Genomic DNA, 17,786 nt, shown 5'->3' with positions numbered 1-17,786 from the left:
CTAATAATCTAAAACCATTGGTTTGATACAATCATTCCTAGAAATATAAATATAATCCTGTCATATAAACACTTTTAATCCACAAATATCGAACTTGAGTATAGGCATACTAGGCCAAAGCTGTGGATCGCTTTGTTCGAGACCATTAATCCAACAATTTTTTTTATAAAACTACAGAGTACCATTCAGTTATTATTTGGCCCTGTTAAGAAATCAGCTATGGCAATACTAAAAGTGTATCTATTCTTAATACAATACCACATCACGATACAATCAACGGAACAGAAGTCTATTTGGTCAGGCGCTAGTAATTTTGAAAACAGAAATTGAAACCCTTTTCTTTGAATATATAACAGTGGAAAAATTGAAAATTTTAACGCTTGAAACTTATCTTGGAGAATTTAACGCTGGAAAACACTGACGCTAAAAAAAAACATACAAATTGACAATGGAAAAATGCTGATTAATAAAAAGTGTAAAACAACCATTCTTATACCACATACCTATGTAAAGGGAAGAGCAAAACAAATTCTTGCCAATTATTTTTAAATGATTTTTTGGGGGGGTTAGACATGCAACATAATCTTGTCATCAAATTCTTCTTTAAATCTATTTTCTCTTGGCAAATCGACGAGAGTGATATCTCTTTAAGACAAAACGGAACGTTCTGTAGCGATACTACTGCTACTAATCTAATATTACTGCTACTAAATGAGTAAGCTAATCTTCAAATTCAGGGTCACTTAACCAGCCACCGTTAAAACTTAGATTATACCGCTTACTGTATTTTGGTACCCCTTCCGTTGTAAATCAACTAAACAAGGGTATTAACTTTTATATAGAATCAAATCAGGTCACAAATTACAAAAGACAAATCAGAGGACGTTTTGTAGAGACCTGACCTTTTCTTGGAGTAGTTGGGCAAAAAGAAAAAATGTTTTAGTTTTAGTGCTGGGCCCAGGTCATCAAAGCCAACGAAACGCTTCCTGGTGTTATATTGAATTTTTTAACTTCAATGTTACAATTCCGATTCACTTGGTCCTTAGGCTCTTGGATTATCCTGAACAATTTAGGATCTTTCGATTGATAAAGCTTTACAACATCTGACAATTTATCATTTTTAATTGAAGCATTGATTTTGAACCATTGTTTAGCCGTTGGTGTAAGCCTATCTTTAACCATTTCTCTTGTGTGAATTCGGGTGCTTTGTCTTTAACATATTTCTTAGACGCCCTACTGTTATATTTTCTTATCTTCGATACAACTTTTTCTTCTGCAGTCTTCAATTTTTATAGTAAAGATTTACATATGAAAATAAGAGAGGAAAGAAAATAATAAATGCAAAATAAAATAAAAAAAAGGTGAGAAAACGAGGATTTTGTCAACTAGTGGCAAAACATGAAGACGAAGAACGAGCAAATATTTCGAATCGTCCTCAGTGCTAAAAAAAAAAAAAAAAAAAAAAAAAAAAAAAAAAAAAAATCCAACCTTTCGAAGTTTACCCGACAACGACAGAACAGAAACTTTTTTTTTTTACACAATTTAAAAAATCTAAAACAATATTCTAAATTATATTAAAAATTTAATATAGTTTTTGTTTTCCGCGAGAGGGTAATTCTTCGAAAGGGGCTGCTTAGATTCAAAATTGACATTTCCTACAAAATTTTCCAGCAAAAGACCTATTCTTTTTAAAAAGTGTACTTCTAATAAAGCATAAACAAGAAGTTTTAATAAATTTATTTATTTCAAACACCATTTCCGGCAAAATATAAAAAAAAAACAAAAATAAAATGTGCAAGCAAAATAAAAAAAGAAGAAGCCCTTTTTTAAGTTAAAATCAAAGGACAGAAGTTGAATGACAAAATTAAATTTTCAATTAGAGCTTATTTGTGAATGTTATTTATTTTTTTTTCTGAGGGCTTTTCTGAATGTTAAACTTTGTCTAGGTTATAAAATGTTGGTATTACCAGAATTTTTATTAGGTTTTGAAATTTCAAGTACGATGGTGTGAAAAATACGAATATAAAAATTATTAAGAAAATTGTATATGGGGCTGAGATAAGATTCCCTAGTGTCTCCAGTATGGGGGACCAGCTTGACGGATATATTTTTTAATTTCAACTGCCTCCCTGAAAAGGGACGTGAGACTTTATCAGGGGCAATAATGGAGGCCTAATCAAACAAAACCAAGTGACCAGGTTGTGGTCTAGGTTGTCAAAGAAGGGTTGGACTAAGACAGAGTAAAAATTATTCGGTGTCTGACGTAAATTTATGGCTTTTGTCGATTGAAGATTTATATTACGATAATCAAATCTTCGGTGGCTCCTTCCAACATAGAAAAAAAACTGCAAGAAGAGAGGATTCTATAAACGCCGCTACCCATAGGGGCTGGTTTTATCCCTGATTAAACAAAGTTTTTTATTGTTTTAAAAAAAGTTGTGATACAGAGTCAAACTTTAACGTAAAGAGCGAGGCGTTCAGGAGGGGACCGCTCCTTTCATATAGGGATTAATTTCTGTTCGTTGTAAGTTTTAATGTCGCTCCTTACTTTCAGTTAAAAAAAACTTGTTTTTTTTTTAAATTTAATTTCTGAACGTTTTTGAATTAATAAATTTGATTTTGGCTCACCGAACGAGAATAATTAAAGTGAAATTTGCATATTAATTTTACTTTTTTTTGGCTAAATGGCTTTCTCGTAATTTTGCTCTGACTCAACTTGCGAAATAACTTAAATACCGAACTTCTGCATTCGTATGTTTTTATTATGTATATTAGATAGTTCGACCCCCCCCCCTACTCAATACCCCGCTCTTTATGCTAAAGTTTAAATTTTCTTCGAATAACAAGCCCATGTATCACAAAGGCCGGTTAATTAGAATCGATAGCTCTTTTGAAAGTACTAAAAAAAATTAGCGTAAAGAGCGAGGTACTGACTAGGGGGCGAACCCCCTCATACGCGTAATAATTTCTGTTTGTTTTAAGTTTTAATGTTGCTTACTTACTTTCAGTTGAAAAAACTTATTTTTTTATTTAATTTCCTATAGTTTTTTTTAATAATGCTGGAAAATCCGGAACCCCCTTCATAGAAATGTTCCTTCCCCCAAGGAAACAGCCTACATGGAAATATCCTCCCCCGTAACCCCCTCCTCTGATCCCCCCACCAGAAAAAAATCCCTCCTGAAATCGTCTGTATACTTCCATTAACTAATAGCCTACTATATGGTAAACAAGGGGCAAAGTTCATAACTTGCAGCCGTTCCCCTGGGAACTGCGGGGCATTAAGTTATCCTCAAAGACACATCTATTAGAATTTCCACTATGCTGAACAAAATAGCTATCTCAAAATTGTGATTAGGTGATTTCGGGAAAAAAATGAGCGTGGGAGGGGGCCAAGTTGCCCTCCAATTTCTTTGGACACTTAAAAAGAGCACTAAAAAGGGCTCCATTTAAAAGAGCCCTCTCGCGATATTCTAGAGCTACTGGATCGATACGACTACCCCTGAAAAAAAAAAAAAAAAAAAAAAAAAAAAAAAAAAAAAAAAACGCATCCGTGATCTTTCTTTTGGCAAAAAATACAAAATTCCACATTTTTGCAGATAGGAGCTTAAAACTTCTATAAAAGGGTTCTCTGATATGCTGAATCTGATGGCGTGATTTTCATTAAAATTATATATATTTTAGGGGCTGTTTCCCCCTTTTTTCGAAAATACGGCAAATTTTCTCAGGCGCGTAACTTTTGATGGGTAAAACTGAAGTTTATAAAACGTATATATTTGAAATCAGCATAAAAATCTGATTCTTTTGATGTAGTTTCGTTTTTTAGTTTCCGTTTTTTAGAATTTCGGCTACTATTGGGCCGGGTCGCTCCTTACTTACAGTTCCTTACCACGAACTGTTTGAAAAAACTGTATTTTGTTTAACTTTTTCAAAGCTGAGACTATAGTTACGATTTTTTCAAAACGCAACCGAGTTTTTCGCTCAGTTTTGAAATAAAGGGTAAAAAGGTGGATTTTTCTTGTCAACCATTGGACGTTGTGATACTAATTTATCTTTTTCTGTCTTTAGTTATTCCTTTATCTAAAATACAAGATAAAGTAGCTTCCAGAGATTTGATAGGATATCCATTACACCATACTGTCCTTGTGGTAATTCAGCTCTCGAACTGCATTAGTTTTTTTTTTCCGAATAGAAATTTGGAAGAATAGGAAGACAAGTCTTAGGAATAAGATTAGGATATTAGAAGTGACAGTGGTCAACTATGGCTCCAAAGACAGGCGCTTATAAATGTTGAGAAAAATTTGCTGAAGGTTTTGTTAATGAAATTTTCTAAGAATACTTGCAGGAGCTCGTTTGAATATATCCAATATAGCCATATATCAATACAGCCATATACCGAACAATATGCGGCATGGAAAATGTGATCCGATCTCACTGTATAGGGTTAAGATGGTCAGGTTATGTTAGGTTAAGTTAAGATGGTTAGGTTATGCTTTAAGAACAAGAATAATCTCTTGGAAAATACCAAGGTTTTCAAGATGCTTAGACTTCCAGTTTTCTTTTTCTCCAACGCAAGAACAGTTGAAATTTGGAACTATTGACATTAAAGTTCAACAGTCTTTTCTCAGACCAAACAAAAATTTTCCCTTTACAAAACACTATTTAAATCAAAAATTCTAAAATCTATTTAAAAGCTTTTTTGTTTAAATTATTGCAAACGCTGTTCAAACAATGATATTAATTTAAACAACATCTGTTATTCATTTAAAATGCTGAGCTTAAAACTGAATAGAACTATTTTTGAGCCCTCAATTTTGGGGGAACAGATTCCAAATTCCATGAACCCATTCAATCACAAAACTTACTCAGAGCTGCTAGTATCTCTTGGAAACGATGTAACGACTCCTTCATCCCGATTTGGACTGGAGGTAGATTGTGAAGTCACCCGTGAACTATTAGAGTCTACAACGTCAAAGTAACTCGGAGGAGGAGTTGAGCAAGAGGTTCTAAAACGTGGACACTACAAAAACAGAAGAGGATTTTCAAGATGATTTCCAGAGAAATTGCCTATGAATTGTTTTGGGTACCCGACAGACTGACCATATCTCAAACAGTAAGCTGTACCAAAAATGTGGTTAAATTCCACTTTCTAGGGCTTTAATGAGAGAAAGGTTGAGATGGCTAGAAACATTCTGCGGATGAAGGATGACAGATTGCCAAATATTCTTCTTGTCGGCCAACCGTCTAGGGCCAAACAAAAGCAGGTCGTCCCCGAATGGGAGGAGAGAATGTTGTAAGGAGAGATTTCAAGGAAAGAGTTCTTGGGAGGTGAAAAGAGGGAGGCTTCGAATAGGCTGGGATGGAGGAGGAGCGTGCGTAGCTGTGTTGGTCTCAGGCAGCTTGGGGCTGCAGTGAGTTGTTAGTAGAAGTGGTAGCCGGCGTTTACCCCCCCCCCCCCGGCGATTACCCCCCAGAAAATACCCTACACCGGAAAATACCCACGGGAGGGTATTTTCCGGAGGAAGAACCAGTAGAAGTAGTTTGGTGTCACCCAAAGAGTGCCTTCGAGAACGTGTAAGGAACTGTGCATAAAGGGGTGACATCATTCCAAAACAACATTTGGAAAGACCAAGTGCAAATGCTACTTATGTGGAGCTGGGAATTAATGAATTAATTCCCATTGTGGAAGCAACTGGGGCTATAGAAAATCAGGACATCTTCAAATGGGATGGAATTAGATCACCAGAAAAATATTTGAATCTGTTCCCAGGCGGCTTGGTACTGCGGAAGACTGTCAATATGTATTAGGTTTTCAAGATGCTTAGACTTCCAGTTTTCTTTTTCTCCAACGCAAAGACAGTTGAAATTTGGAACTATTGACATTAAAGTTCTACAGTCTTTTCTCAGACCAAACAAGAATCTGGCTTTTACAAAACACTACTTAAATCAAACGTTCTAAAATCTATTTAAAAACTTGTTTGTTTTTGAATTATTGCAAACGCTGTTCAAAAAATGATATTAATTTGAACAACATCCTTTATTCATTCAAAATGCTGAGCTTAAAACTGAATAGAACTATTTTTGAGCCCTCAATTTTGGGGGAACAGATTCGATTTTCCATGAACCCATTCAATCACAAAACTTACTCAGAGCTGCTAGTATCTCTTGGCAACGACGTAACGACTCTTTCATCCCGATTTGGACTGGAGGTAGATGGTGAAGTCACCCGTGAACTATTAGAGTCTACGACGTCAAAGTAACTCGGGGGAGGAGTTGAACAAGAGGCCATACCTATGAGACCTACAAAAATATAATTTATTATTTAGGCAGCTTAAATAGAAATTCTAAGAGTATCTTTCTAAGATGGGAAGGTGAAGAAGGAGAAGGAGAAAATTCCAAAGAAGAGACTAATATTAAAGTTACATTTGCAACAGTATGTCACATTCCATTTTTTTTTTTTTTTTCAAATGCCATTAGGAACTATTTTCGTTTTTTCTATTTTTAATAGTTTGTAATTCTGATAACGAACAATATAATCCAGAATTCGCATTCCGAATGTACAGCGTCTTAAAAAGTTGGCTAAAACGTCGACTGCCAAAGAATTTCTTTTCGATTCCGGTCTAAAGAGCCTAAGAGATGCCTCATAGATATCGTAATTTTTTATTCATTAATGCCCTTGTTTCTTAAAGTACGAAACAAAGAAAAGAAAGAATATAAAAAATAGAATCAAATAGGTGAGAAAAACGAGGATTTTGTCAGCCGATAGCAAAACATGAAAATAAAAAACAAGCAAATACTTCGACAATGACCTCCGCCAAGTCGTCCCCAGTGCTCAGAAAAAAAACAACAAAAAAAAACAAAAACAAAATCTAACCTATTGAAGCGAACTCTACAAGAAGAGAAAAGACGAAAATCCTCTTTTTCTCACCTAATTGATTTGATTTTTTTTTATATACCCTTTCTTTTCTTTGTTTCATACGTCATGTATTGCTACTGTGGTCTTAGAATGTATTGTAAATGTTTCTTCTAAATAAACCAAGTTCATTGGATGTTTCGAATACATTTTATTTAAGGTTTTATATACATTTCATCTAAACGTTTTATCAGGTAATGAAGCAAAGCCTCTGTCCAAATTTTTATATTTTTTTGATTTTTAGTTCATCGTTGTTTTTATCAAAGAGCTTTTGAGTGTATTCTTTTTGTTTTTAGTATTTTCCATTATATTTTGCAGTTAGTCACATTCCCTTGGGTCGTATTTTAATCGCTGTCTTTAGAAAATTCATTATTAATTTCTTATATTTCTTAGGAAAACATAATCAAATATTATTAATCAAAGGTTTATTATCAAATATTTGAAACTACATATTACACATTTTTATCAAATTTTATTATTAAATATCTTCTTTACCCTTCATTAGCAGGAAAACAAAGAATTTCTATTCCAAAAATACTGTGGCAAAATTAATTAGCAGTTTCTAGTTTCAAAAAGAGTGTCATTACAAAACAGGAAGGAGAGAGATAATCAGGAAGAAATTATCTGCATATATACTAATCCTGAAATTAAATAGCAGAGATTTTCGAATACATTTAACATTTTATTCCTTTTTATTTAAGGTATACAAGACAAGATAGTTATATCATTATTAGACAAGATACTTGTATCATTGGATACATTAGTCTCAGCTTTATCCATTAACAAAGCCAGTATTACGTTATTACTTCTCGTGTAAAGCTTTCTTCTCGTGTAAAGCTTAAAAATTACTTAAAGATTGAAATATGTCCGTTTATAACGATCTCCAATCAACTTTCAATGTATTTTCAATCTTAAAAGGACATGTATACTAAATTTGAAAAACTTAATTTAATTCGAGAATCAAACCTAGGCTATGGAATTACATCAAAACTTTCGTCTTGAGACATAAAAACCAATGAAAATCAGAAAAATAACTAAAAACTGCATTTTTTTTATGCCAAAAAATTGACAGAGGAAGGAATGGGGGGTAATTGAAGTGGTGTATGATCAACAAGGGGACCCGATAGGCTTACATTGATATGGCAAAAAACGAAGCAACAAAAGATCGTTCTATGATCATTAGCTCTCTAGTCACGCTTCAGCCGTCTCTGGTCAAGGTTTTCCGCTAGAGGTCCTGTGTTTAATATATATGTCTATGCTTCCTGTTTCTTCTATCATCACCAAGGGCCGAACGATTTATAATTTTAGTTCTAATTTCAGGGGAATTTTAATATTTAAAAGCAAGTGCATTTAAATAAAAGCACCAGCCTTTTTGAACAAACAGGTATATATTCAATAATTTCCAACAAAAATCAAACTCAATTATATATGATTATAAAGGAAACTCGACTTTATTTTATTTTAGTAGCTGACTCACTTTTTGGCCTTTTCTATTTGTTAATTGATACGCAAGACTGCTATGCATAAATATAATAGGTTACAAACTTCAGTGTTAAATATCTCATCAGGAAAGGGGGAGGGGGAGATTCCCTGGATGCATAATGTTCCAGAAATTCTATAAAAGCCCAGCATTTTGTCAATTAAAGTAGCTGCTGTAGGAAACAACAGGAATAAGAAAGTTAAATAAATACGAGTGGCAGAAATATAAACAAACTTTTATTTTCACCGTTTTGGTTGGATTAAGTATTCCTCATGAGATAAAGAGATAAGATATTTATTTTAAAAAATCGCTATCACAAGCCCAGAAGGATCAATTTCGTTCTTCGAGGTAAATAAACAAAAAAGGACAAAAATTGTACAACATAAAGGACATTCGATACCATAAATGTCATTTGCGAGACTCAGCGTTGATTGACAATCTAAGAGACAAAAGGTCCGTTTCCGTTAGCAAATTTTTCCATCACCACAGGGAGCTTCCGAAGAATCTTGGTAACAATGGATACGGGATATGAAATGTATCAACAGTTCAGAAAGCTAACGAGAAGTTCGTTAAAAACGGAAAACATATAATCTCTTACTTATTCTTAAGCAGAACGCTGTTAGTTATTGTTAAGCAGATCAAGGCGGTTAGCACAACAGTTAGCTTCCAAAGCTATCAAATTACTTAATGAATCTTCTTTTGAGTTGATTTTCAATGTTTACCAAGCTGGTATACTACAATATTTTTAGGGACTGCCCTTTGCTGAACTAAAAAAAACTCTACTCCGGTCAATCAAAGAAACAAAATTCACGCATTCTAATAATGGAAGTTTCATTAAATCTGAATATCTCTATCACCGGCACAAAACGGGAGAAGTTAAATAAGATTTCCAGGAAAGTAGGCCTAGGTATTGTCTTTCAGTTTCTGCTGCTTATTCGGATTTTTGTCAGAGCTATATAAGTAATGAAAAGACCGCCCAATCATTTCTGAATAGTTTGGCCACACAAACTAAAAAGGTTATAATGGACGAGATAGCATTATCCTTTATGGTATCAAATGGCCTTAAGAAAAAAAATGATACAGTTAAAACTAAAAAAGAAGAAACTTGCATAACAAGTAAGTCAAATTCATAATCATTATTTAAAACCGCATTTTACCAAATTCGTAAAAAAATGAATGCAAATATATATATATATATATATATATATATATATATATATATATATATATATATATATATATATATATATATATATATATATATATATATATATATATGTACAAAACATGGGCAATACCTGTACAAATAATAAAAAGGAAGAGAATGTGAACCAGCAAATAATCATACCTCTGTTTACAATCACCGGGGACCTTAATTCCTTTCTTTTGGTTCCAAGAATATTGGATAGTGATAGGGATTTGTTCTGTTGGGCGTTCAAGAATGGTTTTGGTTCTCCTGGAGCTGTAATAAAGGGTGATGGACGCGTTGGTGAAGCTGCAGAATAGGCTAGTCCGAGTCTTGGAGGGGAATCATTTTCAGTGGATGCTGAAACAACACAAATAAATTAAATAAAAACCTCCTCAAACATAGGTTTAAATGAGATCTATTTTCAATAAAATCAAGCCTAAAACCGAGAGACTGTTTAAATTGACTCTCCGACAATCAAATCGGCCAGAACATAATTTTAGCTGACAGAGCACCACCACCCCTCCCCCACACACCCATATTTATACAGTTTTTTTTAGATTTTATTAGATTTCTGTTGTCAATTATGGTGGTTGCCTTTCGATCTCCGATTTCCTTGCCCCAATGATCAGTAAATGCAAAAGGCGTTCTTCAACAGTTTGATGATCCGACAATCAAATCGACCAAAACACAATTTTAGATGACAGAGCCCCCGTCCCCCCTCGACGCAACAGTTTTCATAAATTTTTAAATGTGATATTGATCATTTCAGTTCCAAAGCTTATCCCGCCCCAATCCTCCAAACCGCAAATTTTTACAGAACAACTCGGCTTTGATTTGGTATATCTGCATTAAACTGTTCGATATTGTCTGAGCAGGAGTTACTGAAATTTTTTTGTCCCAAATTCGCTACCTCCTTTGAAGTAAATACACCTCTGCACATACGATTATTGAATAAGCCCAACCGAAGAAGCTTCCTGGATCTCTAACTCAAACAAAAAAGTAAGCTACACCCCTGGCTCATGGTTCATATAGCGTTGTTTCATACGCTCATATTGCTTGATATAGCGCTATTTTTAAAACTCAATCGACAACTTATTTTTAGCAAAAAAACTGCTTTTGAAGATAACAAAATTTTTGTTATTAGAAAGGGGGGGGATCTTTTTAGGCATTAGGAGGACATTTTCAAAATTATGAGGCATAAATCTTCTATCTTTAGAGGACAAAACCTAGATTATAGCTAATTTTAGTACATCAAAGAACTACGTTCTACTGAACAGGAAGAGTAATTAATCTTTTATGAGTAAATAATCTTTTAATCAAAACCAAGATTTACGTTTGAAAGTTTTCCGAGCAGTTTTTTTTTCAGGACTGGGTTATATGGAAACGGAGCAAAACAAATTTCCAAACTAAAAGAGACCTTTTATGGAGCTTTTTCCAAATTAAATTAAATATTCAAATTAAAAGAGACCTTTAAGGCAGCTTTTTCCAAATTAAAAGGGACCTTTAAAGGAGCTTTTTCCAAATTAAATTAGCTGAAATTTCCAAATTAAAAGGGACCTTTTAGCGAGTTTTTTTTTCCAAATTAAATTAATAGAAATTTTCACATTAAAAGGGATCTTTTAGGGAGCTGTTTCGGGTTAGGAACGTATTCCACGATTAGTCAAATCGGACATGACTATAGTGCATATCAGAAATCACTGAAATTTGGCATTGTTGATGGCATATAATACATATAACACACATCAAAAATGACGAAAATTGGCACTGTTGAGGTCTATGTACTACATATCTGAAATCACCAAAATGTGGCATTGTTGGTGCCATATGCTGCATATAAGAAATGATCGGAATGCGGCATTGTGGGTGCCAAATACTACATATTGGAACTGACCGAGGTCAGTTCATACAAAATTTTAATCTGGCGCTATTAAGATAAATACATTAAAAGCATGTAGATGTAATTATTACCTTTCAAATAAGCCTTTAATTATCTCTTAACAGCTTTCTAGTAGCCTGCTAGCGGTAGAGAAAAAGAGTGGACACACAAAGATAGCCATGCTATTTAGAATTGCTCTTCAAAACGGAGGTGGAGGTTTTCAAAAGGGAGAAGGAGGACAGTGCCCCTCCCAACCCAAGTTGAGAGTTTTTGACCGCGTTGATTCCAACAGTGCAATTTTTATTGTACCTGATGACAAATTTCTAGGAGTTTTGGTCCCTGTTTGAGCCCTCACCGAATCAAAGTAAAATTCGATTTTTTCACTTTATATTTTATGTTTAAAACATGTTCGGCCAGTTACCGCGGGGGGTCGAGGTTCGCAATTTACTGTATGGCAGTGAAGGATCCGACCAAACTTTACTTGATTCGATCGAACCCATAAAAATATAATGTTAGTTGTTTCTCTAGATGGAACAGTAAACCTTCAGTTGATGGCTTACGACGATGATGATTTCAATGGTTCGGTCGAACCATTCAGTTGATGGCTTCAGATGAGTAAACCTTCAGTTGATCGCTTACGACGCCGATGATTTCAATGGTGTACTTTTTATCTCGATTTTACGTCAAGTTGGAGGGTATTAGGTTCTTTTCTAAAAATTCTGAATTTTTTTTCATTAATACAAATTATTATTCTGCTGGTCCTGAATAGTATCCAAATCAGTGTCAAATCACAAATTTTTTTCAAAAGACAGACTGTTTGAAAATGCGTCTTAAAGTTTTGATCATCGTGAGCTGTAGCGTGCTCTTTACTAGGTTCCAGCTACTGCTACAACCATGATAAAGGTGAACAAGAATAAACAAAGGAAAAAAGTACGCAAATAATAAAAATATGAAAGAAAACCTTGTTGATCTTGACCGACATCACCAAGAGGAGCCTCTTCTTCAGTTTCTCTCAGCGGTTCATTATTTGAAACTACTTCGGAATATGGAGGCGGGGCTTCTCCGGGAGGAGGTACATAAGCGTTTGGAGGTTTCCAGAAAACAAAGTGCGGTGGCGGTTCTTCCATAAATTCGACACGATCTTGACCATTTAAATAAGCAGCTGAACCAGAGAGATAGCCCATGCTTGCTAGACTTTCACATCCTCGCCAATTATTATTTCGACCTAGAACGGTATAATGACAGACCAGTTTTAATTCAATCACTAAAAATCATAAAATTTACCTTTATAGTGTGTCCAACAAAGTTATTTAATATCTTTTCCACTGACGAACAAGATTAAAAATAATTGAAATGGATGTTAAAATACGCCGTTCCATTAACAGCCTAGGTCAGGATTGGCCAACCCACGGCCAATCTTGAACATTTTTCTGGCCCACGATATTCATTATGATTTTACAAAATATATTAACAAAGCAGTTAAATCAACCTATTACAAAACACTACTCTTTTATCCGCCTATTCAAAAATTAAATGCTGAAATTACGGGAATACATAAGCTTTGAGTTTAAACTCAATTTTAAAAGATCCACGAAATTTTCAAAGACATGAAAAAAATATATTTTATAGCACTTGCCTCATAAAAGGGCTATTTTTCGATTCTAGAAGTCTGGCACAGCAAAGTTGTGAGCGCTTTCAGTTTAACTTAAACCAATTTTTTTTTTCTTTTCTTTTTTAATGAAACTGACCCAACACCAAATACGCTCAAAAGTAAAAGACAATAATTTGCAACACGAATTAACAAATTGCAAATCCCAAATTGAGACCTATCTGCAAAGCTAAGTGAAAAACCGCACTAGTAAAGAAAATATTCGTTAATGATTCAATTTTTATATTCAATTCATAGTCACTTTTCATTAAAATTTTGGTCTCACAGATTTCTTTGTAATGTGTGTTTACCATAACGTTACTATATTATTTATCTTAACGTATAAGAATAATAGTAAACAGAATGATTACTTATTATATCTCAATTTTTCGCTCTAGACAATATCTATTGTAGGCCTAAATTTAGTATTGGGAAGCATAATTTTATATGCGGCCGGGGGAATTGTAATCTCCAAAATGGCCTGCAAAATCATCTGAATCCTCCCTGACATAGATCATCAAAACGCTGCTCCACTGACACTCGGAGTTGTGTTCATAATCTAGATTGTGAACTTTCACAATCTTGTTGAAAAGGAAGATTACGCTTTTGGTTGTGAGTTTTGGCTGATTGTGGGTTTATAAATTTTACCCACAAAAACAACGGGCGGAAATCCTGATTGAATTCTTATGGTTCGTTTACACATTGCGGAAATTCAAGTGGATTTAGCAACCCGTGCGGAAATTCCGTCCGTTTTCGTGCTAGAAAAATCTCTAGCTTTCCGCAACGTTTTGGTCAAATCAGGACGGAATCTTGGCAAGATTTTTAAATGAATAAAATCATGAGTATGGATTATAAAACACAACACGATCTTATAGCTTAGGTTCAAGGCTACCCCAGCTTCTATGATCCTACGCACCCAGGCTATAAGAAAACTAAGAAAAACGGTTTCATTTGGCTCTCTATTGCTCAACAGCTTTCAGAAGAGGGTAAGAACATAGGTCACTCTGTTGCAATAATTTGAAATCTTTGCCTTAAAACGCAGCGTTATTTTAGCCATAGTTCGAACAGAAACGGACGGATTTCCGCATGGATTTCCGCAATGTGTAAACGAGCCATTAGAACCAGTCCAAACTTTCCGATTTGAATAGCGTATTTCAAATTTCGGGCAAAATTAGTATCACAAATCATAATTCATATCACTGGACAATGAATCACTATAATTCGTGTTTGGTTTAAGCTTTCAGGCTACTTTAATGTGCAATGATTTTTTCAAGTTTTATTTTTGGCGTGTCGGGCAAAGAAATTGCTTTCATATTCTTGAATAAATCTAGGCGTGCCTTCAATCAGCTTATAGTCTTTTAATTTATAGTTTTTGTCTTTCAATAGATCACTGTAATTATGGACTTGTTTTCAAAAGCACTTATAAAAAACCTATTGCAGTTACTTGTTGGCTTATGGTGCTTCATATATCAATAAACTGAAATTCATTCTTTTACACATTAGTTCAAAAAAAAATTATATATAAGATTTTCTTCGAACAAAAGCAAAGAGCTAAATTAAACCAAGGTGAGCCGAAATAAAGCCAAATAGCTTTTCAAGCGAAAGACTACCATGGATCACTATCAATAAACAAATGAAATTCAAAACAAACAAAAAATTACAATAAAAAGCCAAGTCGAGCTCAAAACAGGCAGAAACTACCACAAAGAGGAGCAGGGCGAACACCCCTGCCCCTTTTTATTAATTCAAAATCCCCTGAAAGATTCAACTTAATACTCTAAGCCTTTATGCTAGTTCAACTTCCCCCTCAACACGCCCTAAAAATGTCAAATGAATACTTAAATCCTTACCCTGAGATATTGCCGCTTTTGACAACCTACATACACATCGTGTGTTTTGTTTAGTCCAAAAACATCGTAAACATACCCAGCAAATTCAACTTAATACCCTTAGCCTTGATAGAAGTAGAAGACTAGCAGTGGAAGCAGTAGTAGTATCATTGGCAGAGTGCCGTTTAGTTAGTTTAGCATCCTTCTTAATGTGTCCTGAAACTTTCAACTTAATATTCTAAGCCAATTGCTGACACACGCTTTTGGCAACATGCATGCACACAGTGTGTCTTGATTTAGTTCAAACTCTTCCTATACATTACTTGAAAGTTTCGCCTTAATACCATTAGCCTCAGTAGAAGTAGTAATCATAGCAACGGCAGTAGTAGTAGCAGTGTGCACATATTGCCTTTTGGTTGGTTCAACGTACCCTGAAGGTTTCAACTTAATACTCTAAGCTGCTCTTGAAACAAAGCGGATAATACCTTTTGACAACCTTCATGTACATAGTGTGTTTTGATTTAGTTCAAATATACCCAAAAAACATTCCCTTAAAATTCCACTTTATAACACTCAGCCTCAGAAGTAGGCCTAGTAGCAGTAGAAGTATCATCGGTAGCAGCAGTAGTAGTAGTATGCGCATAGAGTCTTGTTTTTTTTTTTTAACAACCCCCTGAACAAACCCCGAAAGTTTCAACTTAATACCCAAAGCACTTCTTGGAACATTGATGATATGTCCTATTGACAACCAACATGAAATTAGTGCATTTTGATTCAGTTCAACATCCCCTCAACATCCCATGAAATTTTCCCCTTAATACACTTAGCTTTAATAGTAGTAGCAGCAACAGCAGTAGTAATAGCAGTCGTAGTAATAGAAGTAGTAGAAATAGTAGCAGAAGTAGTAGCAGTGGTAGTAGTTGTAGTAAAGTCCACATAGAGCCGTTTGGTTAGTCAGACATCCCCCAGAGCATGCCCCGTAAGTTGCAACTTAATACTCGAAGCCGTTCCTAAGATATTACTGATACGCACTTTTGACAAATTACATACAGATAGTGTGTTTTGATTAAGTTCAACTTCTCTCACAATATTCCCTGAACTTTCCCCTTAATACCCTTAGCCTTAGTAGTAGTAGTAGTAGTAGCAGTGAGCACATATTACTTTTTCATTAGTTGAAATCCCCTTCATCATACCCTGAAAGTTTCAACTTGATACCCTAAGCCGTTCCTAAGATATTGCTAATACGCCCTTTTGACAACCTGTATGCCAATAGTGTGTTTCGATTAACGAACTTACCCCCCAATATTCCCAGAAATGTTGACCTTACTACCCTTAGCCTTAGTGGTAGTCACAGCAAAAGAAGTAGTAGCAGTAGTAGCCTGCCCATGTTGCCTTTTGGTCAATTAATCATTCTCCTTAGCATTCCCTGAAAGCTCCAAGTTAATAGCCTAAGCCGTTCCTAAGATACGCCCTTTTGACAACCTGCATGCACATAGTGTCTTATGATTTAGTTCAACACTCCCTCCAAATTCCCTGAAAGCTTCACCTTAATATACTTCGCCTTTTCGGACACCAAGGGTCAAACATGCCCCCTTTCCAAATAACGAATACCACATATAAACAATGGGCAACTTGCATAACTTACAGTCCTTGCCCAAGGGCAGTAAAGGATTATCATCCCTAGAGGCACAGTTATTGGAAGTTTCAACTATGCTGAACAACATGACTATCTCAAAATTTTATCGGATTTCTTTGGGGGAATAAGGGGCGTGGGGAGCTGCTTGCCCTCCAATAACTTTTGACTCTTAAAAAGGGCACTAGAACTTTTAATTGCCAATGGAATGAGCACCATCAAAGTTTCTACGAAAACTCCTGCCATATGAAGTGCCTTGGTAAAAAAACAAAAAATAATAATACTTGGAGCCTACTTTACTTAGGCAGCACTCTGTCTATGATAAAAAAATTCTTGGAATATTAATCCATTAGCATTTAATCGAGTTTTCGGCTAGTTTTAAAGGTTCTATGGATTTTTACAAAATTCTCATTCTTTTTTTGTTCGAAATTGATTTTGATATTCTAACTCTGTTCAATAGAGCACAATAATTACGCTTATTCAATCGACTATTGTAATTAATAGTAAGTAATTACAACAGGCTTGTACAATTTCATAGCCAATTAAAATTGATTTTTCATAGGGGAGAAGTGGGTACGTTGAGACATGTGTACTTCCGAGAGAAAATATGGGATAAAACAAAGTTGTTTAGGCGCCTCGCGTTTGCCATCTATCGCTAAAACTGTCATTGAAAAATAGTGGCTCTTAGATGAAATTTTTTTCAGAGTATTGAGCTGAGGAGTTTTTATGTGTATTTTGAAAAAAAAATAATCAGTGTGCACGATTTTGAAGTAATTTAAGATAAGCTCAGTTGGGGAAAAGCATTAGTTCAGTCGAAATTGATCAATTTCTTGACTTTCTGTTGGTATTTTCTGGCCGCTCGCCATCTACTGGTAGAGAAGCAATTTTTTCCTAGAACTGTGCCATTAGGGTACTCTGGGACATTTGGTTCAGGGTACCTTAGGACATGTCGAGTACATTGTGTCCCAGGGCACCCAAATGCTTACTAGCTGCTAGTAATCCTTCAGGAGTGGGATGGGGGGAAGCTAAATTTAATTAGGAGATTAAGGAGGGCGATAGACACATTAGCTCTATGGATGATGTCTTTAACGTGGATATCCCATTTTAAATTTGAAGAAATTGTGATGCCAAGTAGTTTAAATAAAAACACAGAAATTTCAGGAGGGATAGGATTAAGAAAACAGGGCGAGGATTTGAGGACACAAATCAACATTATCAGGG

The 17,786-nt window shown here is 34.8% G+C and overlaps 1 protein-coding gene across 2 annotated transcripts in view; it reads right to left on the bottom strand.

Moving 5' to 3' along the window:
• LOC148939301 (uncharacterized) overlaps nucleotides 1-17,786 on the bottom strand; it is a 96,408-nt gene that overhangs the window by 6,348 nt on the left and 72,274 nt on the right. For both annotated transcript variants that reach the window (XM_089107186.1, XM_089107187.1), the window contains 3 exons: nucleotides 12,417-12,680; nucleotides 9,739-9,936; nucleotides 6,144-6,297 (listed from right to left, as the gene is read on the bottom strand). In XM_089107186.1, coding sequence (XP_088963312.1) covers nucleotides 6,144-6,297; nucleotides 9,739-9,936; nucleotides 12,417-12,680 — 616 coding nt within the window. The remainder of the gene's footprint in view (nucleotides 1-6,143; nucleotides 6,298-9,738; nucleotides 9,937-12,416; nucleotides 12,681-17,786) is intronic.

This window comes from Artemia sp. Qi Xiang Cuo, chromosome 21, assembly GCF_049724085.1.
Source record: "Artemia sp. Qi Xiang Cuo chromosome 21, ASM4972408v1, whole genome shotgun sequence".
Taxonomy (NCBI): domain Eukaryota; kingdom Metazoa; phylum Arthropoda; class Branchiopoda; order Anostraca; family Artemiidae; genus Artemia; species Artemia sp. Qi Xiang Cuo.
The sequence above is the reverse complement of the archived record's forward strand: the minus strand, read 5'-3'. Positions and strand labels throughout refer to the sequence as shown.